The sequence below is a fragment of the Pseudophryne corroboree genome, chromosome 11 (genome assembly GCF_028390025.1).
Source record: "Pseudophryne corroboree isolate aPseCor3 chromosome 11, aPseCor3.hap2, whole genome shotgun sequence".
NCBI classification, from domain to species: Eukaryota; Metazoa; Chordata; class Amphibia; order Anura; family Myobatrachidae; genus Pseudophryne; species Pseudophryne corroboree.
In genome coordinates this window covers 288,841,965-288,862,844 of record NC_086454.1, presented here as the reverse complement: position 1 = coordinate 288,862,844, position 20,880 = coordinate 288,841,965, and the positions used below count along the sequence as shown (strand labels likewise).

Genomic DNA, 20,880 nt, shown 5'->3' with positions numbered 1-20,880 from the left:
CAATATGCCCTTCTGAATCGGAGTAGCCCAGGAATGAATGACATGAGTCATCCAGCAACCCGCTATGGCCGGCCTTCGAAACAGACCCGCTGCTGTGTAGAGAGACTTCAGTGTAGTCTCTATCTTCCTATCCCTGGGGTCCTTCATAGCGAAGGAGCCCAGGGCTGGCAGTAACGCCTTTTTGGAAAGGCGAGAGACTGATACGTCCACAGCCAAGAGTTCTTCCCAGAATTTTCTGCCTTCAGGAGCAAGTGGGAAAGTGTGCAAAAACGGTTTTGACACTTGGTATTTTTTGTCTGGATTTTTCCAGGCTAACTTAAGCAAGTCATCTAACTCTGCAGAATCAGGGAAAGCGACACTGGGCTTGTTCTGTGTAAAGAAAAACGACTGCTGTGACGCAGCGTCCTCTAGAGGGAGTTTTAACACATCCCTTATAGCCAAAATGAGGGGTTCATTACCCTGTGTAGAAGGGGAATCCCCAGCATCAGGTTCCAGTTCCTCCCCCTCCTCCAGTATTTACTCATCTTAATCAGAGAGTAATGCAGGTAACCTATGTTTTTGTGGACCTGAATTAGGGAGGGGGGGGGGGGGGTGGTCAGCCCTTGCAGCCAGATCTGCAACAGCTTGCTGCAATTACGGTGTTTTTTGAGCATTTGCAGTGAGCTGAGATGACATATCAGACATCATATTTTTAATGGCACCTGGCCAGGAAGGGTCTTGACTCCTCCCTCAAACAGTTTAAAACGTCACACTAGTGCTAGTTTAAGCAACCGCTAGCCAGTGTACACAGAGCGCTATAGTGGGTCCCCCCCAGGAGGGTCCCGTATGCCTCCCCTGCGTGTCAGCCGCACCTTGAACCTGGGGACCCCCCCTAACGGGGCCCCCGGGATTGTACTCACCACTGTCGTCACCTTCAGGCTACTTTTAGGGGTGTGCGGCGATTGTTGCACTGCGCCTTTGCGGTCACAACCTCTCAGGGCGGTGGTCCTGCAGCGGGGAAGCGGCTCTGACACCTTGCAAGACCGGTGACCATCCCCCCTCTAACTCCCACGGTGCAGGTATGCTGTTGCCCAAACAGCATACCGAAAATAGTTTTAAAAGAAATTGAAGAAAACTCTCTGGAGCTCCCAGAGTGTGCGTCCTCTCCTGAGGGCACTTTTTTCTAAACTGCCTGTGGGAGGGGGCATAGAGGGGAGGAGCCAGCACACCCAGTTGAGGAAATTTAAAGTGCACCGGCTCCTTTGGACCCAGTCTATACCCCATCATTCTAAGTCTCCCCAATATTCCTTATGGATGCTAGAGAAACCGGTGTTAGGCTTTTTGGATGGCATGGGCTTAATAACCTGAGGATTTGCTGTCGGCATAATGAGATTTTCTTCAAGAACTTGTGGAACACCAGGTTGCAGATCTGCAAGTCACACTTCTCATACTTCTCCCCCTCTCCTTTACCCGCCAAGCTGCAAGAAAACAAAAACACTCAAAGAAATTCACGGCAAAAAAAGAAATTAGCAGCTGCTAATGCTTTAGTGGTGTCGGTTGGGGTTTTGACGCGACTGCATGAATAGGCAAAACAGAATGCAAAGAGTGTTGAAGGGTTGGTCCAGACTGCACCTTCCCCTGTCAATCATTGGTGTCCAATCAATATTTTGCTTTTACCCCATTTGTTAAACTGATGTAACAGTGTTACTTTAATTATGAGTAATTGAGAGTACACTTGGCCAATAAAGCGGATTCTGAATCCAAACCTTCCACGAAAGTGAGCTGGCTGCAGAATCTAAACATGCCAAGTTGACTCATTTTGTTTTAGAGGTTTCAGTTCAACCCGGTGTTGTGTGTCACTTGCAGCGTTCCAATACGAACCATGCTGGTAAGGGGCACTGGTTTTCCCTTTGTCCATGCTCTGATAGTAAGACTTGTCTGGGGTCCTTTGGCATAAGCTTTTTTGCAAATTAGAGCGAGGTAAAAGGGGGCTTAGTTAATGCTTATGGACGGGTCTCGTTACTACATACTATTCCAGTTTTGTCAGGTCTTCAAACGCTGCCTTTCCCTGTCAGTTTTAGGCTCACGCATTTCGTATAGGAGCCACCACTTCACCAGCTTCCACGAGTATTTCTGATGTGGAGAATCAATCTCTGGGGCAGTGGCAGGTCGCTATATTTGCCCACATGTATTGGCGTCTTGTCCTTCACAGTTTACCAGAGGCTTCACTGCTTGCTGACATACTGTGGAGGTATATGAGGCATCTTGTTTATTCCCCTGAATTCTAATTGGCCTAACAATTAAATATGTAATGACATTATTTAATATACCACAGGGGAGGGGAATCAGGTTACCTACTCTTCAATTCACCACCCACCTCCCCATCTATGTCTTTGTGCTGAAGGATTGTATTATTGCGGCGGCTTTAGATGCTTTTTTTCTACTTTTCCTGTGGTTCAGACTTGTGTTTTATAGAATTGGAAGTGGATTTTGGACCATTCCTTTGTTTTATGGCCTTCTAAAATCCCCATGGCTGATGATTGTATTTAATTACAGCAGGTGCAGTCAGTGGTAGGGTTTTCATGGTATACGTTGGCATTCATTGGAGTAAATTTACTAGGATGGGAGGTCTATTTAAGATGGGATGTTGCCCATAGCAACCAATCATATTTTAGTTCTCATTTATCTAGCACCTTCTAGAAGATAATACCTGGAATCTGATTGGTTGCTATGAGCAACATCCCATCTTAATTAGAACTCCCATCTTAGTAAATTTAACTCATTGAAAGATAAGCTGATGGAGGTCATGGAGTCAATAGGAGCACTCATTTTAGGGATGTCCAATTATGGGCCTAATTCAGACCTGATCGCAATCGCAAACTTTTTCTCTAATGGGCAAAACCATATGCACCGCAGGTGGGGCAGATATAACATGTGCAGAGAGAGTTAGATTTGGGTGTGGTGTGTTCAAACTGAAATCTAAATTGCAGTGTAAAAATAAAAGCAGCCAGTATTTACCCTGCACAGAAACAATATAATCCACCCAAATCCAAGTCTCTGCACATTATATCTGCCCCACCTGCAGTGCACATGGGGCCTAATTCAGACCTGATTGCAGCAGCAAATTTGTTAGCTAATGGGCAAAACCATGTGCAGTGCAGATAAGGTATGTGCAGGGAGAGTTAGATTTGGGTGGGTTTATTATGTTTCTGTGCAGGGTAAATACTGGCTGCTTTATTTTTACACTGCAGTTTAGATTTCAGTTTGAACACACCCCACCCAAATCTAACTCTTTCTGCACATGTTACATCTGCTTCCCCTGCAGTGCACATGGTTTTGCCCATTGGCTAACAATTGTGCTGCTGCGATCAGATCTGAATTAGGCCCATGGTTTTGCCCATTAGTGAATGATTTTGCTTTTGTGATCAGGTCTGAATTAGGCCCTATATCTGTTTGATGGTTCTCCTGGGTTCTGTCAATTTGACCATTTTTGATGAGGCTTTATTTAGGTGTTTTGGAGATGTTAGCTATTGTGTCATGGGTATGGTTGCTGCTAGTCAGCTCAGGCCTTGCTATGCCAGTAAAGAAGAGTATTCTGTTTGTTAAAGCAAATGATTAGGCTTAGAGGGTGCATCTTTCTTGCATGCACTGTAGACCTACTGTACCACCCACTCCCCACTATACTTACCAGCCTTTTGCTTTGTGCGAATGTTGTTTGTGCACATGTTTGTTGTCTTGTCCATTCTTTAATGCCACCACCATTTGAATTATTATTAATTATGGAATTATTATTCATTATGGATTTGTGAGGTTGCTCATTGTGACGTTCTTAGCGCAACATGAGAAATACACCATTACTGAATTAAGTGTAACAGAGCGGTTTTAAAAGCCTTTTGTACAGTACGTGCTGGTCACCCTGGTTGTACACAGAGGAACTCGTCAACTTAATAGAACATTTGTACATGTGACATGATTGTAATGTAAAATTGTGGTTGCATGGAGGTGGGTGGTTATTAGACTGTTAGTGATATGTTCTAAAACCCAAAAACTACAAGTAAATTAATCCAAACTGAGGCATCAATTCCAACAGTAACCAGAAAGTGTGGCTCTTACAGAAGATTTGAGGTTGGTGCCAGATTTAACAGAATTTTGCGACCACCAACATGGTCAACTTCACCTCACACAGCACTCAGCTATGGAGCGAGCAACGGCATAGGTTTTGCAGGCTACGGGGCAATGCCGAAGTAGCGTCAGAATCCCCTAGCTAAAATACACTGGGGTGATAGGGATAAGCGATGTCTATGCACATAACGATACACCGCAAAGTTCCCCATGGTTTTGATTATGCCTTTTCTTTGGACACGGTATTTTCCACTGCCTCGCCCTACCCCTATCCCACTTTCCCCTTCCCCCCTGGGAACCTGCAAAGTACATGCAGTAGACAGGGAGGGAGTTCCGATCAGGTTACAAGACATGTGCAACAGTATACTACTGTATGTAGGAAAATCCCCCGCCCACTCTGATTTATGAATGTATAACAAAGAAAAAATAATAATAATAAAGTGAATGTTACAGGAACACATTAAAAAAAAGGTTGGCACTTCCTTCCCATTGGTGTTGGTTTATGTCTTAGGGGACTCGGACGCTAATACTTGTATTTCAAAAGTACTGGTCATGCAGTGGACAGGGAGGGAGTTCAGGTCAGGTACAATACACAAATGCAGACGATCTACAGTACTGTGTTGATCAGTTAGTTGCGTCGGAATACACTAATTTATATTCATTACCGCTGTGTATTTGTATATAGCGGAATGAATCGCTGCTGCAGATTTACTTTGATTTATGTGAAACCTGTGTGCACCCTTTCATTGAATGTATAACAAAATGAATGTCACAGGAACATAAAAAAAAAAAAAAAAAAAGGTTGGCACTTTGGGACTCAAACCTGGGGCTCTCAGCGTGGGAGGTGGGAGCCTTCATCGCTAGGTTGGTATGGAAGGGGAGACAATTAGCTACCGGACGGTACCAACCCCAAGTTTCTGTGACCCCCACAAGGCTCATGGCAAGCGTCGGAATCCATGGTGGGTCTGAATTAACGGTCCCATTATAGTCTATGGGAAAATGGGTCCACTTTGCGTACTGATATCTCTGGTTCTGGGTGTCCCAGAGACTCAGGACTGGTACCATACAAAAGAGACTCTTGGCTTTCGGGGCAGACCAACCACTAGCTTATGTGACACTGGCAAGGGAAACGGGAAGCAACCGTGTATCGGGTCCCCTCCAGTTGTCCGCCTAGCTTGCACAGGATGCAGGGTTTCTGGCTAGATAGGAAATACTGTACAGAAATGCTAAGCATGGTAATTTGACATCCAGGAACATAGGGAGGAGTTTTTGTCTCTCTCCATTATACCTAGAAAAATTACACTTGCCACTGTACATTACAAGCTGTTCGTGCTAATTAGTACACTAGTAGAACATACTGTACAGAGATACTAAGTACAGTGATTTGGCATCCACGAACTTAGGGAGGAGCTCTAATCTCTCTCCATTGTAATCTTTCTAAGTATAATGGAGAGAGATAAAAACTCCTCCCTAAGTTCCTGGGTGCCAAATTACCGTCCTTAGTATCTCTGTACAGTATGTTCTACTAGTGTACTAATTAGCACGAATAGCTTGTAACGTACAGTGGCAAGTTTAATCTTTCTATGTATAATGGAGAGCGATAAAAGCTCCTCCCCAAGTTCCTGGATGCCAAATCACCGTACTTAGTATCTCTGTACAGTATGTTCTATTAGGGTACTAATTAGCTGTTCGTGCCTCGGACATTTTGTCACTTTGTGATGCGATGGGGTCTGGTGTATCGTTATGTGCATAGACCTCTCTTATCCCTATCGACCCTGTGTATTTTAGCTAGAGGATTCTGACGCTCCTTCAGCATTGGCCCGTTATTTGAACACTGTATTTTCCACTGCCTCGCCATACCCCCATCCCACTTTCCCCTTCCCCCCTGGGAGCCTGCACAGTTCATGCAGTAGACAGGTAGGGAGTTCCGATCAGGTTACAAGACAAGATTTATGTGAAACCTGTGTGCACCCTTCCATTGAATGTATAACAAAGAAAAAAAATTATAATATAAAGTGAATGTCACAGAAACTCGGACGCTCATACTGTACATGTATTTCAAAAGCACGGTGTTTATGCATTGTACATACTTCCTTTTACACAATTAGTTGCGTCTCCATACACAATCTTGCATCCGCATACACAAGTGTTTTAACAGGTTCGTTTGTGTCTGTATAAACTATTTATTTATATTGAGAACTCTCACCGTCTGACCGTTGGTCACCATGTATTAACATTACAGTCGTCACTGACCATTTGCCAGAGCTGTAGATCAATCCGCCGCTATACGATCGAAAGTACTGGATTAGTGGAGCATTAGCCACCCAGTGGTGGAGATGTGTAATGCATGCTGAGTATCTAGAATCGCCTCAACGCGCCTGCCTGTGATTAAACTCAGCAAGCTAAGCTATCGCCTTAGCGTGACTAAACATCCGTCTAGGCGGAGAATCGGTCAAGATAAAGGTGGCTACATCTGTAGTGTCTGATTTCAACAGTAAGTCTGGAATGACATTACCGATAACAATTACTTGTTAAAGAGACAAACTGAAGCCAAACCAAGTGTAAAACACCACCAACCACTGCTTGTCACCTCACCTATCCACATGCTCCATTATGGCTGCCTCTCGCTGCTCGTACTCCCGAAGAAGACGCTGAGCGTGATCCAGGTCCGTGTCCCACTCACATTCTTCCTCCTCTGCCACTGCCAGATAATAAGATTGAAATACAGAGTCATAAGCCGGTACTGGCTCTGATGGGTCCATGAGTGAGAGGTTCTGGAGCTGTGATGTCCAATCTGTCTGCAGGGGCACTGAAGGGCAACTTGTGGTATGTGTCACTGCGGGTGTTGTGAGAGGTTCATCACTATCAAACCCCCAGTTATTAGCATCATCACACCAATCAGCAGCAGACATCTTGTTTTCCTGCACAGAGAACATGGGCAATCATTGAGTAAGGTAATGTCTTTATGTATATACAGTATAGATGAAGGTCTGATGAAGTACCTGCTGTGACACGGACTGTGTGATCTGTGGCTTATGTTCCTCAAGGCCCTGGGATCGTAATGCCACCCAGCTGCAGTCATAACAGAGAAAAGAGAAATGTTATAGCTAAATATACCTAAGGACATTACTGAAATTACCGCTGTGTTCCAGTTTTCATGCATGTTAATTATACTGCAGCTTTGGAGACAAATAAACTATTTAAAGAAAGCAGAAAGGTGACATACTGTACCCTGTGCAGGGCTTAGCATACACTCGATCTAGGTGTATGGGGCTGCACCCATACGGACTTCCCGGTTATAGCGTCACTGGAGCACATGGCCGACAATTATGGGTATTTCTATGATGAAGCAACATTCTCTGCAACATTTGGGTGGCAATGATTGGTCATCTTTAGGGCCCCATACACTAGGACGATTTTACATGATTTCATACAATTCCGATATATCAGTCTGATATATTGTATGAAATTGTGTACAATCGTATGTTTTAGATCGTATCCAATCTGATACGCGTCCCCGTGGGTGTCGGATAGGATCCCCCTAGGTCATTGGTGCTGCACTAATGATATCGGAATTGGATGGAATCGGATGAAGATAAAAAAAAGTGTGTTTTTTGTGCATGTGATATATCGCATGCGATGTGTCACGGAAGTTTAACTGGCATTCTCAGGACACTCCCAGCCCCCGTAGCCCTCTATCCAGCCCATCAGATATATCTCATGGTACAATTGTATGCCGTATGATATATTGCATGCGATGTATAGCGGCTTCAATCAATCGTATGCGATATATCTTATGCAAAAATAGCACAAAAGTACCAAATCGTATGGAATCACTCCCGGGAAGGTCCCGGGGAAGTTCAAGCGAAATTACATCGGACATCAGCCTCAGACATATCGTTGTAGTGTATGGAGCCCTTTAGTGTAAAGCTGGACACAGCTGGGTACACATTGGGCCCTACTCAGATGTATGCAGCTGCAATTTAGTACGTAGTTGCTGTGTGACAATATGCAAATGTCTCAGGCACTAGGATTTCTATTGAGACACCCACTGAGGTGTCTCGGATCTGCTGCTTGTGTACGAAGATGCAGACATTGAAAGCACATCGGTCACTATTCGACCTACGGAGTAACCCTATATAAACGCTACACTGCGGTCACTCTCTGAATCAGGCCCACTTTACAATATCCTGGCCAATCTTACAATCAGTGATGGATCGCAATAATCACTGTATAATGCGTACTCCAAATTCATTGTGTGATCTTCTCATCTGATGCTACTGTAGATAGGATGATGTGACATATGAGGTGGATCGCCAACATGGATACTGTAACAATATACAGTGCAGTTGTATGGTGGATCTCGAAGTGTGTACATGGGCAACGTATCATCACATCACAAGATCGCCAAATCGCTCATGCGTGTAACCAGCGTAACACAAAGCTGGCTGTGCATATACTGAATAGTCACCCACAGCATGGCAGTCTGGCGGCCGGATCTTGGTAAGATCTAGTAATGCACACAGATGTATATGGGCAAATATGAAAGGTAGACATTCAGCAATGATCCCACTCCAGCCATATTTACCATATTTCCCTTTTGATATCTGGTGGCACCACCAGTAATTTTGCACCAACGCACATGGCGATTAACATGCTCTTAGCTATAATTAGCCAAACTGCAGCATGTATGAGCAAGTTAATGAGTGGATGGTGGTAGTATCTGTACAATACATGCCTAGCAATGATGACTGCTTGGTTGTCATTGGTAGGGATGATGGGCTGTATTATACATGTACGAGCCCTTTCAAAAAGTTAAATAATGAACAATTTTGTATCTACACCCACCTTGCAGTATTTTCTCACAGACGTGCTACATGAACCACACTTCACCCACAGCTAATGATGTGCAATGCCAACATTTCTGTACCTAGTTCCAGCCCAGTCAGTGTCAATGAATATATGATGTCCCGTATAACTCCCGTCACTCCTCTCCTCACAATGCTGTCTACACAACACTGAAATCAGATTGGCTGCTGCAGCGTACAGCATAATGTAAAGTGGAAACATTACAGAGAACATGTCAGCTGCACCTTACCCACTGCCACCTACTTGAAAACCTTAGAACCTACCTCCAGCTGTAATTGTCGCCTCATCTCTATCCTTCCCTACACCTTCACGCTCCTTGTGTGGGATGCTTTGTTTAACCACCTTGGCTATCACTCTCTCGTAGACCCACTACGATCCATCTTTCAGATCACTCAAAGGTTATAACATCCTAAAAGGTTATTACCGCCTCAATGAGAAATCCAAGGATCATTACTATACTTTTGTACTCCATGACTTCACAGCAGCATTTGACTCCACTCCATCCTTTAGTCTCTAATGCCACCTCTAAGAGCTTGTATCTCTCTCTCTCCTGCCTTGTTTCCTCACACACTCCCTCACTCGGCCAATGACTGCTGCCTCCTCTCTTCCCTGCTCAGGCACTAACCACACTCCTCCTCAGGATTTCTGTAAGGCCACTGCTGATCTCTGCAGCGCTCTCCTACACTTGATCAGACGCTTATCCAGCCACCAGGCCTTCAGAAGTCTCCTTAAAACCCATTGTTTACTTGTAGCCTACCGTCCCCTCTGCTCTCCCGTACTCTCCAGTCTTCTCCCTTTGGTGCCCACTCATAGCCCTTCTAAATTGTAAACCCTTGCAAAATATGTCCTCCTTTGCTTTCTCTATGTGATCTCTACGCTGTAATTTTCACATATGTAACTTTATTGTTCTGTCCCCTAAGTACACTGCAATGGAACAGTTTACAAGCAGCTGCTAAAAATATGAATACTGAAGGAGAGGCAAACCAGCCTAGTACCAGGGGGATGCGGTCAGGATGCCGCCGGACGGAATCCCGGCGGTCGAAATACAGACGCCGGAATCCCGACCGCCACAATCCCGACATATTCTCCCTCCGTGGGTGTCCACGACACCCATAGAGGGAGAATATAATAGTGTGCCGAGCGTAGCGAGGCACCGTGCCCGCAGCGTGGCGAGCGAAGCGAGCCCGCAAGGGGCTTCGTTACGCTCACCACCCCTGTCGGGATTGTGTGGTCGGGATTCCGGCGTCGGTATTTCGACCGCCGGGATTCCGACCGGCGGCATTTAGTACTGATCCCGTACCAGGAGTTCCTTTTATGAACCAGTGCACTGTAGGTTTAGTCGTTATCTATAGGACTATAGTGTTACTAATGAGTTACCTCTCATGTTTCCCCCAGCACGGCTTCTTACTGCATGCAAATACGTGGATGACACGGTGGTACTGCGAACCCTCTAAGGGGCAGTACACTTGCACAACGTGACACAGGACTGAAGAACACAGAGGACATGATGGAAAGAGAAGGGTCACGTGTGGTGGGGCATCCTGCAAAAGAAACATCATTAATTGGTAATGGTTATTGTCCTTAAGGGGGAAATTTATCAAATAAGAAGTTGCCATATCATCCTATCAGATTCTACTTACTGATCTACTATAGTCTATAAAAGGACAGCTAGAATCCAATCTCTCCCCAATTCTTTTTACATCTGCATAATATTCTTATATATTTATTATTTATAAAGTTATATTTATAGGGCTCCCAAAATGTTTTGGTTTAATTAGAAAACTTGCACATATATATACCAGCACACATTGAGGCCAAATAGGACATACACCTTGACATGACCCCAAGAATTATCTGTTCCATTTAGCCAATGACACCATATATGCATGATGTGCATATTCAACCAATAGAAAGTGACATCATGCAATTCCTCTACATTCCACTAGAGTTGAATTTCAATTAGACAAGTTGGGCTCCATATTACCATACAAGCTACAATGACAGGCTATTTGTGGCAGAAAGCTGCTGAACTTTATTTCTTCGGTTAAATGCTTTGGGGCAAGAGATGATCATAACTTTGAACATGTCTGCCTATCAATGATATTAATGAACCTTCACAAAAAATAAATAACATTTTTTCAATAATTTATTTCTACTTAAAGGGATTACTTTCACTTTTTAACTACAGCCTATAGCAGTGGTTCCCAAACTTTTTTGAACCACGGCACCCTAGAGTATCAGAATTATTTTCACGGCACCCCTAGGCCAAAAGTTTTATTAACAAATTTAGAAAAATTATTAAATTAAGTCAGTTGCGTGTATATGTCATCCCTGGGTTTAATTATGAGGTGAGGGACAGGATTCACGTCTGGGGTTTTTTCAACTATTTTATGATTGGCAGCCACTAGAACTGGTTTTGCCTATTACACTGACCATAAATAAATTGAATTGGTCTTGGACCACAAACACGAGTCACCCCTGCAAGCGTTCCAAGGCACACAGTTTGAGAACCACTGGCCTATAGTGTTCCTGCTAGGCTGTTTCAGCAGAGCGCCGTGCCCTGCCCTTATGAAGACACACCGCTGAAACAGACTGCCCTCTGGTGTTCCGTGGTTGAGGGCAGAGAGAGCAGGCAAGGACGCTATTTCACCTCTTATTTTATTTACATTTTTACTGTTTTTGTAATTTAAATCATTGCAGATTTAGAAATATAAGCAAACTTATCAGAATGCCCCCTGTACTTGCAGCTAGCAGGCTATTACATAAGCCCTGGAATGTCAAGATTCTGATTTCCCATGATTCTGCCATAAATAGGATTCTAGGTACGTTTATTATAATTAAACAACTCTGACAGAGACAAAGCCCTCCGATCTCACCGGCAGACCCCCTATCTTGCTGACATCCCACGATGAACCTTTGTCTTCTAGTGCTGCATCTTTAAATCCCAGCAGCACCCGCTGTCCAAGGGAAGGAGCCAGCGCCATCACCTCAGGGAAGGGCAGGAGGCACACTAGCCAGGAAAATGGGTACACCTGTGTTTCATTACTCGGAAAACAATGCTATGCTGTGGGGGGGAAAAGCCAATTATTGGGGTTCATCAAAAAGTTTTAAGTGTCATTAACATAATTTACAGAAATGACAATACCATGCTGCATTTGGATGACCCTAATTAAATACTGAATTGGTTTCAGTTGCACTGTAAGGTTACACTGAGATATGCAGTATACTGTATGTGTCTCGATGTGTAATTGTTTTTGTAGTGTATGTCCCATTGTGTGATTTTTTTTTCAGGCAGTCAGGTGATGGCACTTGTGTTTGGTATAGGCAATACAATGGGGGAAATTCAATTGTTATTGCCCCTGATCTCCTGTCTAAAGTGACAGGAGATCGCAGGGGGCAATATTCAATTGATGTCCCCTATAGTGCACATTACATGGCTAAACTAATGGGTGCAATTGGAAAAAATAAGAATTTACTCACCGGTAATTCTATTTCTCGTAGTCCGTAGTGGATGCTGGGTACTCCGTAAGGACCATGAGGAATAGACGGGCTCCGCAGGAGACTGGGCACTCTAAAAGAGAGATTAGGTACTATCTGGTGTGCACTGGCTCCTCCCTCTATGCCCCTCCTCCAGACCTCAGTTAGGGAAACTGTGCCCGGAAGAGCTGACACTACAAGGAAAGGATTTGGAATCCAGGGTAAGACTCATACCAGCCACACCAATCACACCGTACAACTTGTGATACCTATACCCAGTTAACAGTATGAACAACAACTGAGCCTCACTGAACAGATGGCTCATAACAATAACCCTTTAGTTAAGCAATAACTATATACAAGTATTGCAGAAAATCCGCACTTGGGACGGGCTCCCAGCATCCACTACGGACTACGAGAAATAGAATTACCGGTGAGTAAATTCTTATTTTCTCTGACGTCCTAGTGGATGCTGGGTACTCCGTACGGACCATGGGGATTATACCAAAGCTCCCAAACGGGCGGGAGAGTGCGGATGACTCTGCAGGCCCGCATGAGCAAACTCTAGGTCCTCCTCAGCCAGGGTATCAAACTTGTAGAATTTTGCAAACGTGTTTGACCCCGACCAGGTAGCAGCTCGGCAAAGTTGTAATGCCGAGACCCCTTGGGCAGCCGCCCAAGAAGAGCCCCCTTCCTCGTGGAATGGGCTTTAACTGATTTATAATAATAATAATAATAATTTTATTTATATAGCGCTCTTTCTCCAATAGGACTCAAGGCGCTTAACAGATACACAGCATAATATAGTACAGAAAAATAATGAAGTACATTTTTCATAAAATACAGAAGCATGAAGATACTAAAAGAGACACTATGGAAATGCTTGAGTAAACAGGAAAGTCTTGAGTCTACTTTTGAAGGATTCTATAGTTGGGGCCTCTCGCACTGTGCTGGGAAGTGAGTTCCATAGAGTCGGAGCCGCATGACTAAAAGCTCGACCCCCAGATGAATTACGGTAGATTCTAGGTACTGCTAAAAGTCCTTCATCTACAGATCGCAGTAATCGAGTGGGGCAGTATGGGATCAGAAGCTGTTTCAGGTACCTTGGGCCTTGGTCATGTAATGCTTTGAAACTCAGTAAGCCAATCTTGAAGAGGATTCGCCATCTTACAGGCAGCCAGTGAAGGGAGTAGAGGATGGGTGTTATGTGGCTGGAACGGGGCTGGTTGGTTAACAGCCTGGCAGCTGTGTTTTGCTTTAGGATGTTTTGATTTAGGATGCGGCAGTCCAGCCGCAGAATGTGCAAGTTGAATCGTGCTACAGATCCAGCGAGCAATAGTCTGCTTAGAAGCAGGAGCACCCAGCTTGTTGGGTGCATGCAGGATAAACAGCGAGTCAGTTTTTCTGACTCTAGCCGTCCTGGAAACATAGATTTTCAGGGCCCGGACTACGTCCAGCAACTTGGAATCCTCCAAGTCCCGAGTAGCCGCAGGCACCACAATAGGTTGGTTCAAAAGAAACGCTGATACCACCTTAAGGAGAAATTGGGTACGAGTCCTCAATTCTGCCCTGTCCATATGGAAGATCAGATAAGGGCTTTTACGTGACAAAGCCGCCCATTCTGACACACGCCTAGCCGAAGCCAGGGCCAAAAGCATGACCACTTTTCACGTGAGATACTTCAACTCCACGGTCTGAAGTGGCTCAAAACAATGTGATTTTAGGAAATCCAACACTACGTTGATATCCCAAGGTGCCACTGGAGGCACAAAAAAGGGGCTGAATATGCAGCACTCCCTTAACAACGTCTGAACTTCAGGCACCGTCTTTCCTAGCCTTTAACAGCGTAGGAATCACTTCATCTGGAACGCCCTTTTCCGTTAGGATCCGACGTTCAACCGCCAAGCCTTCAAACGCAGCCGCGGTAAGTCTTGGAACAGACAGGGCCCCTGCAGTAACAGGTCCTGTCTGAGAGACAGAGGCCATCGGTCCTCAGAGATCATTTCTTGTAGATCTGGGTACCAAGTTCTTCTTGGCCCATCCGGAACTACGTATATAGTTCTTACTCCTTTCTTACTTACTATCCTCCGTACCTTGGGTATGAGAGGAAGAGGAGGGAACACATAAACCGACTGGTACACCCACGGTGACACTAGTGCGTCCACAGCTATCGCCTGAGGGTCTCTTGACCTGGCGCAATACTTTTTTAGCTTTTTGTTGAGGCGGGACGCCATCATGTCCACCTGTGGATGTTCCCAACGGTCTACAATCTGCGTGAAGACTTCTGAATGAAGTCCCCACACTCCCGGGTGGAGGTCGTGCCTGCTGAGGAAGTCTGCTTCCTAGTTTTCCACACCCGGAATGAACACTGCTGACAGTGTTAGGACGAGATTCTCCGCCCATCGGAGAATCCTTGTGGCTTCTGCCAACGCCATCCTGCTTCTTGTGCCGCCTTGTCGGTTTACATGGGCGACAGCCGTGATGTTGTCTGACTGAATCAGCACCAGCTGGTTTTGAAGCAGGGGTTCTGCTTAACTTAGGGCATTGTAAATGGCCCCTAGGTCCAGAATATTTGTGTGTAGGGAAGTCTCCTGACTCGACCATTGTCCTTGGAAGTTTCTTCCCTGAGTGACTGCTCCCCAACCTCGGAGGCTTGCATCCGTGGTCACCAGGACCCAGTCCTGAATGCCGAATCTGCGGCCCTCGAGAAGATGAGCACTCTGCAGCTACCACAGCAGAGACACCCTGGCCCTCGAGGACAGGGTGATCAGCCGATGCATCTGAAGATGCGATCCTCACTTGACTAACAGGTCCCACTGAAAGTTCCTTGCATGGAACCTGCCGAAGGGAATTGCTTCGTAAGAAGCTACCATCTTTCCCAGGACTTGCGTGCAATGATGCACCGACACCTGTTTTGGTTTCAGGAGGTCTCTGACCAGAGATGACAACTCCTTGGCCTTCTCCTCCGGGAGAAACACCTTCTTCTGTTCTGTGTCCAGAAACATGCCCAATATCAGCAGACGTGTTGTAGGAATCAGCTGCGACTTTGGGATATTCAGAATCCAGCCGTGCCGTTGTAACACTTCCTGAGATAGTGCTCACCGATCAACAACTGCTCCTTGGACCTCGCCTTTATAAGGAGATCGTCCAAGTACGGGATAATTATAACTCCCGTCTTTCGAAGGAGTATCATCATTTCGGCCATTACCCTGGTACACACCTTAGGTGCCGTGGACAGACCAAACGGCAACGTCTGGAATTGGTAATGGCAATTCTGTACCACAACCTTGAGGTACTCCTGGTGAGGTGGGTAAATGGGGACATTTAGGTAAGCCTCCATGATGTCCAGTGACACCATAAAATACCCCTCTTCCAGGCTTGCAATAACCGCCCTGAGCGATTCTATTTTTAACTTGAACTTCCTTATATAAGTGTTCAAGGATTTCAAATTTAGAATGGGTCTCACCGAACCGTCTGGTTTCGGTATCACAAACATTGTGGAATAGTAACCTCGTCACTGTGGAAGGAGAGGAACTTTGATTATCACCTGCTGGAGGTACAGCTTGTGAATTGCCGCCAGTACTACCTCCCTTTCCTTGGGAGTAGCAGGCAAGGCTGATTTGAGGTAACGGCGAGGGGGAGACGTCTCAAACTCCATCTTGTATCCCTGAGATACCTGTAGAACCCAGAGATCCACCCGCGAGCGAACCCACTGGTCGCTGAAGTTCCGGAGACGGGCCCCCACCGCACCTGGCTCCACCTGTGGAGCCCCAGCGTCATGCGGTGGACTTAGTGGAAGCAGGGGAGGATATTTGTTCCTGGGAACTGGCTGTCTGGTGCAGCTTTTTCCCTCTACCCCTGCCTCTGGGCAGAAAGGACGCGACTCTTACCCGCTTGCCTTTCTGAGGCCGAAAGGACTGTACTTGATAATACGGTGCTTTCTTAGGCTGTGAGGGAACCTGAGGTAAAAAAGTCGACTTCCCAGCTGTTGCTGTGGACACGAGGTCCGAGAGACCGTCCCCACACAGTTCCTCACCCTTATAAGGCAAAACTTCCATGTGCCTTTTAGAATCAGCATCACCTGTCCACTGCCGAGTCCATAATACTCTCCTGGCAGAAATGGACCTTGCATTAATTCTAGATGCCAGCCGGCAAATGTCCCTCTGTGCATCTCTCATATATAAGACGACGTCTTTAATATGCTCTATAGTTAGCAAAATAGTATCTCTGTCAAGGGAATTAATGTTATCAGACAGGGAATCAGACCATGCTGCTGCAGCACTACACATCCATGCTGAAGCAATAGCAGGTCTCAGTATAGTACCTGAGTGTGTATACACAGACTTCAGGATAGCCTCCTGCTTTCTATCTGCAGGCTCCTTTAAGGCGGCCGTATCCTGAGACGGCAGTGCCACCTTTTTTGATAAGCGTGTGAGCGCCTTGTCCATCCTAGGGGATGTCTCCCAGCGTAACCTATCCGTTGGCGGGAAAGGGTACGCCGTCAGTAACCTCTTAGAAATTACTAGTTTCTTATCAGGGGAACACCACGCTTCTTCACACAGTTCATTCAACTCATCAGATGGGGGAAAAGTCACTGGCTGCTTTTTCTCCCCAAACATAATACTCTTTTTTTGTGGTAACCGGGTTTATGTCAGCAATGTGTAAAACATCTTTCATAGCCGTAATCATACATCGGATGGCCCTTGTGGACTGTACATTTATCTCATCCTCGTCAACACTGGAGTCAGACTCCGTGTCGACATCTGTGTCTGCCATCTGAGTCAGTGGGCGTTTTTGAGCCCCTGATGGCCTCTGAGAAGCCTGGGCAGGTGCGGGCTGAGATGCCGACTGTCCCATGGCTGTCACGTCGTCAAACCTTTTATGTAAGGAGTTGACACGGTTGGTTAAAACCTTCCACATATCCATCCACTCCGGTGTCGGCCCCGCAGGGGGCGACATCACACTTATCGGCTCCTGCTCCGCCTCTACGTAACCCTCCTCATCAAACATGTCGACACAGCCGTACCGACACACCGCACACACACAGGGAATGCTGAGGACAGGACCCCACAAAGTCCTTTGGGGAGACAGAGAGAGAGAGTATGCCAGCACACACCACAGCGCTATATAATCAGGGATTTACACTAACAAAAGCGATTTTCCCTATAGCTGCTTTTATATATAGTTTGCGCCTAAATTTAGTGCCCCCCCTCTCTTTTTTACCCTTGATGCCTGGAAACTACAGGGGAGAGCCTGTGGAGCTGTCTTCCAGCGGAGCTGTGAAGAGAAAATGGCGCCGGTGTGCTGAGGAAGATAGCCCCGCCCCCTTCTCGGCGGACTTCTCCCGCTTTTTTATCTGTATAATGGCGGGGGATTATGCACATATACAGCTTAAAAGCTGTATTATGTGTCAATTAACCTTGTAAGGTACTCTAATTGCTACCCAGGGCGCCCCCCCCCAGCGCCCTGCACTCATCAGTGACCGGAGTGTGTGGTGTGCATAGGGAGCAATGGCGCACAGCTGCAGTGCTGTGCGCTACCTTAATGAAGACCGAAGTCTTCAGCCGCCGATTTTCAGGATTCTCTTCCGACTTCTGGCTCTGCAAGGGAGACGGCGGCGCGGCTCCGGGACCGGACGATCGAGGTCGGGCCCTGTGTTCGATCCCTCTGGAGCTAATGGTGTCCAGTAGCCTTAGAACCCCAAGCTAGCTGCAAACAGGTAGGTTCGCTTCTCTCCCCTCAGTCCCTCATAGCAGTGAGTCTGTTGCCAGCAGATCTCACTGAAAATAAAAAAACCTAACAAATACTTTCTTTTTCTAGAAGCTCAGGAGAGCCCCTAGTGTGCAACCAGCTCGGGCCGGGCACAGATTCTAACTGAGGTCTGGAGGAGGGGCATAGAGGGAGGAGCCAGTGCACACCAGATAGTACCTAATCTTTCTTTTAGAGTGCCCAGTCTCCTGCGGAGCCAGTCTATTCCCCATGGTCCTTACGGAGTACCCAGCATCCACTAGGACGTCAGAGAAACAGGATTTATGTCTTACCTTGTTAAATCCTTTTCTTCGAGTCCAAAGGGAGCACAGGAGTGCTAACGCTGGGTATAGGCTGGCCGGGAGCAGGCAGGCACTAAAAGGGTTACTCAAAAGTACCCAGCAGTCTTCGCCTCCTTGTCCCCTACACCCTGCCACCAGGCCCGCCAGTTTTGGTAGCAAGCCTAAGGCAGGAGCGGCAGAAAGAGGAAGAACAGTACCCGAATACAGACACAGACACACACACACACACACACACACACACACACACACACACACACACACACACACAAGACCACTGAAGAAGGTTGGCCGCACACCACCTACACAGGAATCCCATCCTGCAGGACAGGTGCGTCAGGGAGGGCGTCCTGTGCCCCCCCTATGGACTCGAAGAACAAGAATTTAACAAGGTAAGACATATCTCCTATTTTCTTTCTTCGTCCACTCCTGGACTGCGCCAAAGACCCTTCGACCCAAAGGCTGCGTCAGACGCGAAGGTGTCAAATGCATAGAATTTAATGAAATTCGGGGCAGAGGACCACGTGGTCGCTTTACAAAGCTGCTCAGCCAAGGCCCCCCAGGAAGCTCCCACAGTCTGTGTGGCATGAGCGTTCACCCCCGAAGGGGTAGGAAGCTTCACCGCCAAATAGGCATGGGGAATCGTTAACCGAAGCCATCTAGCTAAGGTTTGTTTGGATGCTGGCCAACCCCGTTTATGGGAGTCTAACAAGACGAACAGGTAGTCCAAACGTTGAATATCCTTGGTTTTGTCCACATAGATTCGGAGAGCTCGAACGACGTCCAAGGAAGCCTCCTCAGGAGAAGCAGTTGATAATGCCAGAACCACCATCTCCTGATTGATGTGTAAACTTGAAACCACTTTGGGTAGGAAAACGGTGCTAGTGCGGAGAACTGCCCTGTCTGAGTGAAAGACCAGGAAAGGTGAGCACCAGGACAGAGCACTAAGGGGGTAATTCCGAGTTGATTGCAGCATCAAATTTGTTAGCAGTTGGGCAAAATCATGTGCACTGCAGGTGGGGTAGATATAACATTTGCAGAGAGTTAGAATTGGGTGGATTACATTGTTTTTGTGCAGGGTAAAATAAGAATTTACTCACCGGTAATTCTATTTCTCGGAGTCCGTAGTGGATGCTGGGAACTCCGTAAGGACCATGGGGAATAGCGGGCTCCGAAGGAGGCTGGGCACTCTAGAAAGATTTATGACTACCTGGTGTGCACTGGCTCCTCCCACTATGACCCTCCTCCAAGCCTCAGTTAGGACACTGTGCCCGGACGAGCTGACATAATAAGGAAGGATTTTGAATCCCGGGTAAGACTCATACCAATCACACCGTACAACTCGTGATACTATATCCAGTTTGACAGTATGAAAACAACTGAGCCTCTCAACAGATGGCTCAACAATAACCCTTTAGTTAGCAATAACTATTTACAAGTATTGCAGACAATCCGCACTTGGGATGGGCGCCCAGCATCCACTACGGACTACGAGAAATAGAATTACCGGTGAGTAAATTCTTATTTTCTCTGACGTCCTAGTGGATGCTGGGAACTCCGTAAGGACCATGGGGATTATACCAAAGCTCCCAAACGGGCGGGAGAGTGCGGATGACTCTGCAGCACCGAATGAGAGAACTCCAGGTCCTCCTCAGCCAGGGTATCAAATTTGTAGAATTTAGCAAACGTGTTTGCCCCTGACCAAGTAGCTGCTCGGCAAAGTTGTAAAGCCGAGACCCCTCGGGCAGCTGCCCAAGATGAGCCCACCTTCCTTGTGGAATGGGCATTTATAGATTTTGGCTGTGGCAGGCCTGCCACAGAATGTGCAAGCTGAATTGTACTACAAATCCAGCGAGCAATAGTCTGCTTAGAAGCAGGAGCACCCAGCTTGTTGGGTGCATACAGGATAAACAGCGAGTCAGATTTTCTGACTCCAGCCGTCCTGGAAACATATATTTTCAGGGCCCTGACAACGTCTAGCAACTTGGAGTCCTCCAAATCCCTAGTAGCCGCAGGCACCACAATAGGCTGGTTCAGGTGAAACGCTGACACCACCTTAGGGAGAAACTGGGGACGAGTCCTCAATTCTGCCCTATCCATATGGAAAATCAGATAAGGGCTTTTACATGATAAAGCCGCCAATTCTGACACTCGCCTGGCTGAAGCCAAGGTCAATAACATGACCACTTTCCACGTGAGATATTTTAGATCCACGGTTTTTAGTGGCTCAAACCAATGTGATTTTAAGAAACAACACCACGTTGAGATCCCAAGGTGCCACAGGAGGCACAAACGGGGGCTGAATATGCAGCACTCCTTTCACAAATGTCTGAACTTCAGGTACTGAAGCTAGTTCTTTTTGAAAGAAAAATCGACAGAGCCGAGA

At 46.5% G+C, this 20,880-nt stretch overlaps 1 protein-coding gene across 5 annotated transcripts in view; it reads right to left on the bottom strand.

Moving 5' to 3' along the window:
• Positions 1-20,880, bottom strand: part of PDCD2L (programmed cell death 2 like) — an 82,665-nt gene that overhangs the window by 30,454 nt on the left and 31,331 nt on the right. For 4 of the 5 annotated variants that reach the window (XR_010189491.1, XR_010189490.1, XM_063945428.1 and 1 more), the window contains exons 3-7: positions 11,847-12,034; positions 10,348-10,511; positions 7,104-7,173; positions 6,697-7,022; positions 1,344-1,457 (exon numbers count right to left, since the gene is read on the bottom strand). Coding sequence is in view for 3 of the 5 variants with exons in the window: in XM_063945428.1 (XP_063801498.1) it covers positions 1,344-1,457; positions 6,697-7,022; positions 7,104-7,173; positions 10,348-10,511; positions 11,847-11,954 (782 nt within the window). In the remaining 2 variants the exon portion in view is untranslated. The remainder of the gene's footprint in view (positions 1-1,343; positions 1,458-6,696; positions 7,023-7,103; positions 7,174-10,347; positions 10,512-11,846; positions 12,035-20,880) is intronic. The other variant, XM_063945430.1, reaches the window with a different exon arrangement.